The sequence below is a fragment of the Vicia villosa genome, unplaced genomic scaffold, assembly GCF_029867415.1.
Source record: "Vicia villosa cultivar HV-30 ecotype Madison, WI unplaced genomic scaffold, Vvil1.0 ctg.000429F_1_1, whole genome shotgun sequence".
Lineage (NCBI taxonomy): Eukaryota > Viridiplantae > Streptophyta > Magnoliopsida > Fabales > Fabaceae > Vicia > Vicia villosa.
This window is the reverse complement of record NW_026705205.1, coordinates 417,820-423,949: the sequence shown is the minus strand read 5'-3', so window position 1 is coordinate 423,949 and position 6,130 is coordinate 417,820. Positions and strand designations below refer to the sequence as shown.

The 6,130-nt window shown below is 34.6% G+C and overlaps 1 protein-coding gene across 1 annotated transcript; it reads right to left on the bottom strand.

The window, feature by feature from the left end:
- Positions 1 to 4,430: 4,430 nt before the first annotated feature.
- LOC131628190 (uncharacterized) lies at positions 4,431 to 5,657 on the bottom strand. The gene has a single exon (XM_058899054.1). It carries the CDS (start codon positions 5,655 to 5,657, stop codon positions 4,431 to 4,433), a length of 1,227 nt encoding a protein of 408 aa, XP_058755037.1.
- Between the last annotated feature and the right edge of the window lie 473 nt (positions 5,658 to 6,130).

The following is a 6,130-nucleotide window of genomic DNA, read 5'->3' as shown; positions in this document are numbered from 1 at the left end:
GTTAACCTAATTCACATGCCAACTGTCTGTTACACAATGTGCTGTCAGTAGGATCTTCTGGACGAAATATGCAGCACTCAATAAAAAGTTTCCTAAATTGATAAAAGGGATAAACCAGGAAACACAATTAATATACAATAACAGCTCCTGCTGTCACACACGGATGTCATGACATCGATCATGACATTCACTACAAAACCTGTATTAGCTCCACACATATATGCAACCTGCATATACAAAATCAACCAGGTATGTTTTACCAATAATGCAGCCAACATGCAAACACCTTCAATCTCCCCCTTTGGCAAATTTTTGGTTAAAATAACCTGACACACCATACCAGAGAAATACTTTGCAGCGGACACAAGATAAAAACCAAAACACAATACCACAAGCTAATACAAAGCAAACAGCATACATCACCAGTATGCACACACAGTGTGTAACATCCCGATTTTTATTAATATTTTTATTAATTATATTAGTAATTATATTATTTGGTGTTTTTAATAATTATTTGCTTAATTTAGTCATTTCTGATGTTTATTAAAATTTTCGCGTTTTGGGACGATTTAGTCGGTATTAGTTCGGGATAGCGGATCAATATTTAATCAAAAATTTTCATATTTTTAGTATTAGAAATATTAATGAGTTAATATTTAGCGTTTTAGGAATTTTCCGAGTAATTAAGATTAGACCGGAAATATGAGACATTGAGTTATTGGAGGATTTTATCCGTATTTATTTTATTATTTTATTTTATTTTACTTGGTGTGTTAAATAATTATTTAATTATTATGAGATATAATAATTAATTTAATTAATTAATTTTGTGTATAATTGTATTTATTTGGTTTAGAGGGTTAATTGAGTTATTAGAGATTATATCTAATTGGGCCTATTTATTTGAAAATAGAAGTAATTGGGTGTTATTTCCTTAAGCCCATTAAGACATAATATAGTAAGGGTTTAGAGAGGGTTAGAGACATCATAACATTTGTTCATTTCAAGAGAAGAGAAGAGAGGAAGGGAGGAGAAGAGGAGGAAAAGAGGAATAAAGAGAAAAGCTAGGTTTGAAGAAATTGAAGAGGTAAGGGGGAGAATCCTTATTATTATGGGTTAGTATGATTGGGTCAATGGGTAGATTAACATGATTAGGTCATTGTTGGTTGAAATCCATAAAAAAATTGATGTTAGAAAAATATTTGAATATTAGAAATTGATACATTGGTGAAATTAGGGGATGATTGAGAATTACTAATCGGTATATATATATATATATATATATATATATATATATATATATATATATATATATATATATATGTATACTGTAGCGCATCCTTTTTCTTTACTATGCATATTTCTTATACCACTTACTGTAGCAGAACATATATATTAGAAATTTGAAATGATGTAGTGGTTCACTTACTGTAGCGGAACATTTATATAATGGAATAGGAAATGAAGTAGCCCTGTAGCAGATTTATATATAATGGAATTGGAAATGAGGTAGTTCTGTAGCAAAAATGGATGATATATATTGGAAATGAACCATTATAAATTGAAATACAATAGAAACAGTCTCGTTTGATCGAATAGCCGAATTAAGCGCTATAATTAGTTGTCCGGAATTTAATAAAAATTTACGTGGTAGCTAAGTTTAATTAGTAGATTAATATGGTGGTGCTATTTTGTTGAAAATGTGATATTTACGAACCGACCGAAATAGTATGGATTTAAATATTTTTTTATATTAAATATTGATTTTGGAATAGAAAATGAATTAGTAACTTGGAACTAATGTAGTGTAACTATTAATTAATTGATTCACTTAATAGTTAAATTAATTTCAATAAGTATAATTGATTGGAATATAATAGGTATTGAATTGATTATTTGTTTGTCGGTAACTTACGGTATTTTGGAAAGTTGACTGTAATTGTATTTTTGGTCAAATACTAATGAATTGATACTTGGTTTGGGAGTGTATTCTTATATTTTGTTGACAATATGAATTAACATGAGATAGTATGATTTACTAGTGTTAATTGTATTTTGTGAATCATAATTGAATATTGTTTCTATTATGTGGATTGATATCGATACGTTGTGAATGTTGTGTACAATTTGATATATAATTCATAGAGTTGAATTATTGTTGGTATGCGGTAAGTTAAGATTGATGAGATAATCTTGATTGCATAGTTGGTTGGTAATTGTACATTCATTCAAGGCATAGTCGGCTTTATTGTGGAAGCGGTGAAACTGTAGGTTCACATGGTAATAGACGGTGATCCTTAAATGGAAATAGACGTAGAATACGTTGATCCTTAATTGGAAACATACGTGGTGGATTTGATCTTGTCCGGATCGGAAGCGTGGCTTGGATTCTAGATATTGAATCGGAAAGCGGTGAAACGTTGGGTTCACATTGCGGTACCACATGCATAGTGTCACATATCTTGCATTGAGTCACATTAGAGTTATGCGGTAATTGAATATGTGAAATTGATGTAGTTGTGATATGTGTATGAGTTTGATAATTGAAATGGGTGATGTTTGGACACATAATTGGCTAAATGTGTGAATATGTGATAATTATGGTTATGTGCATAATTGGAAATATAGTATTGGAATTGGAATAGTATACTCTTTATACTTGTTGAATGCTTAATATATGTGAGTATATTGATTCATATTATTTTACATGATTAGGCAAGGTGTAATGAATTCCTATAATTGTTGATTTTAACCATTGTATCTTATTATACTTTCTTCATAATGATTCGTATTCTCACCCTTCTGTTTTAATGTTGCCCTCGTTTGGCGACATGCAGGTTCTGGTGTTTAGTAGCTCGTGCGAGATTTAGTCGGAGAGCTTTCGTGTTTTGTTTGAAGACTAGGTAGTGAGTCAATGCTCTGGTCATGTAACAATGGGTAGATTAGTAGTATTGAACTCATGTTTTATTTGGTTATGTATTATGTCATTACTTGAGAACATGTATGCTTTGTTGTTTACTATTTGAGAGGCCTTAGCGCCAAATATTCAGGATATGATATTATTTTATCTTGAGAGGATTATTAAGATATGATCATGGTATGCGACATGAATCATTTTATGAAATACATGAGTATTCATTATTTTCCACTGTGAATGCATATTCTTGATGATTTAAGATATTTGAAATGTGTTAATCTAAATGACCAGGTGTATTGTATATTGATGATGAATGATGTTGGTTTTTGAAAGCTTTTAGTTTTTGAAAACGTCGATGTGACGCCCTTTTGTTTATATGCATGCTTATTACTCTGATTATATGTTAAATATTTGGGGTATTAGAAAGGGGTGTTACACAGTGCTTAGACAAAAACAGACAGACAACCACAAGAGTAGCACAAGCACAAACAGATCAACACAAAGATAAGAAAATTAGAATTGTTGATCACACACAACCACCATTCTTGTTGTTCTGGGGTGACATATGTTACTTCTCCCCCTGTTTGGCCACAAATGTTGCCAAAGCCAAAAAAACTCCTATCTTAACGAAAATAAATAAAACAGACGGAACTAAATGCAAAATAAAAACGAGAACAAATCAAATAAAAACAAAAACAAAACAAACTAGACTCTAGTTGCAATGCTGCTCAGAGTCAGATCCAGCTGAGGTGTCCGAAGAACTTTCTTTCTCAGAGTCATCAGCAGGACTAGCACTTTCATCTTCTAACTCTTGTTCATCTTTATCTTCCATCTCTTCAGTATCTGCAAACTCCTCATTCTCATCCATTTTCAGAGTACGTATCATTTTTCTGAGACATTTTTCTAGATTCCAGTTCTTTGCAAGTCTCTTTTAGCATTACTATGACTTCTTCTTTACTGACTGATGCTCCAGATTTGGAAGTTTCAGCTGATGTCATGACAATGTCTGGAACATGCTTTCCATGAAACAGTTTGTAATGAAAGGCCAAGGGACTTTCTCTTTTGCAGACTACATCATGTTCATTGAGAATTTTTGAATACTGATCCAGAATTATACCATACAAGAGGGATGGAAAAGCAATTGGACCCTTAATACTGAAGCTTCCAGCATGCTTCATGGTTTGGTCAAAAATATATGCTCCATAATCAAACTTTGCCTTTGTTCCTACAGCATACAGAATCTACCAAGCACAGTTGAGATAGTGGACTTGTGATTTGTTGGAACCCAATTATCTGATCCTATCTTGTGAAGCATTGCATACTTGATGCTCAGCTTACTTGCAGTAAGCTTCTCTTTCATGGGCCAGCTTTTTACCTGCTTGGCTGTGATCACTTGACAGACTTGGTTGTCTGTTACTTCCAGCTCGGTTTGAGCTTCATCTGTTCTTCCCAAGAATTTATTAATCACATAAGGAGAGAACGATACACACTTACCTCTTACAAACACCTTTCAGTAGTCTGCACTCTTGCTGCTGCCACAATCATCAGATAGGTTTACCACAAATTCTTTGACCAGCTTCTCATAACATTTGGGAAGATTGCATACAGTTTTTAGCAATCCAGCTTCTTGGATTAGCTCTAAGACCTCCTTGTTTTCAAGAGCATTTGGGGCCAATTGTCTTTCAACGGCCAATCTCTTTTGGAGAACATACTTCCATCTACTGGCACTAGAGGCATAGTGGAAAGACACATTGTCAATGGGAACTTCAGGAATACTAGCAGCAAGCTTACTGGTTGTAGGCTTCTTCCTTGATGGAATGTCAGGGACATTCACTTCAACATCAGATTCAGGTTCAACAATTTCCCGCTCCTTTCTTTTCTTTGGAATGACTCTGCTCCAAGATTTTGATGGACCAATCCCTTTACTCCTGGTTACAGCTTTGCTCTTGACAGGACTTACAAATATACTCTTCTTCCTGACAATGTCTTTGGCTGGGTTGTTTACTTGAGTGCTCCTTTTAGGAGATCTTTGGTCAACAGCTTTGCCTTTTCTTCTTGTCATTAGCCTGTTGGCTACACTAGGATTCAATGAGGTAAGTAATTCATTGTCAGAGTACTTATCTAAGTCTACCACATTAGTGTCAGTTTCAGTATTGGCCTTAGGGTGCTCATTATTATCGATGTCATTGACATCCTCGGTAACATTGGTATTCTTAGCAACCCCTTGTTCATCCTTGTTGATTTCTAGGTCACTATCAACGGTGTTAACAGCCTCAGCCTTATTGGTGTTATTGGGGGGATCAACCATTATGGTTTGAAGAGGAATAGATATTCCAGGCACTTGATGATTCTCCTTCAGAATACGAGTAACAATCCTGGTAATTGCGTTATCAACATATTTGGATCCTTCTTTAGTAAGTTCCTCCATGGTAGTTGATGCTGAGGATTTGGTACCCTTGTTGAGAATACCCTCCTTAGGCCGTTTTGCATGAGTCGTTTTAGGCTTTGTGGCCTTTACTTTGTCACTGCTAATCGTCCTTAAAGGGACAACCTTAAGAACCATATTAGGGTTAGAGGACTCTTCCGGTGTTGCCGAGTCTGAAACGGGAGATTCATCACTCGATTGCTGAGACATTCTGAAGCTTAGAGAACCAGGACTTGTTTCACACCTGTGAAAGCAATTGAAGTAGATCAACCTCAGAGAGTAGCTAGCAGAACTACTAGGAAAGTTTTCCATTTTTATAATACTAGGGGATCGAGGGAGCTTTATATGAACACTGAGTGAGGGAAATTTCAAAACATGGATTTTTACGAAGCCCAAATAGTATTCCCTCACCTGGGTTAATTGCTATAATAAGTTTTGGTAGCAGATACCCAACATACCCTTTTCTGTCACAATGTCTTTAGATGTTGTTGCAACATTCTCTGTGACACTGCTTTCAGATAGTCTTTTAGGATCATTGATCACATTTGACTTTTCCAGTTTTCTTTCCTGATCTGTAATGTCCATCATAAGGCTTACTCTTTCTTCTAGCAGAAATCTATTGATACATCTGTACTCCCTTACTTTTGTACACAGTTTCTCATTCACTACACAGGTCTCAGAAAAACCAGTAGACTGTTCAATTTTGGTGAGTTCTCCAACATAGGATTCTTCATCAGATTCATCAGATTCATCAGACTCATCAGATTCATCAGATTCGTGTCGAT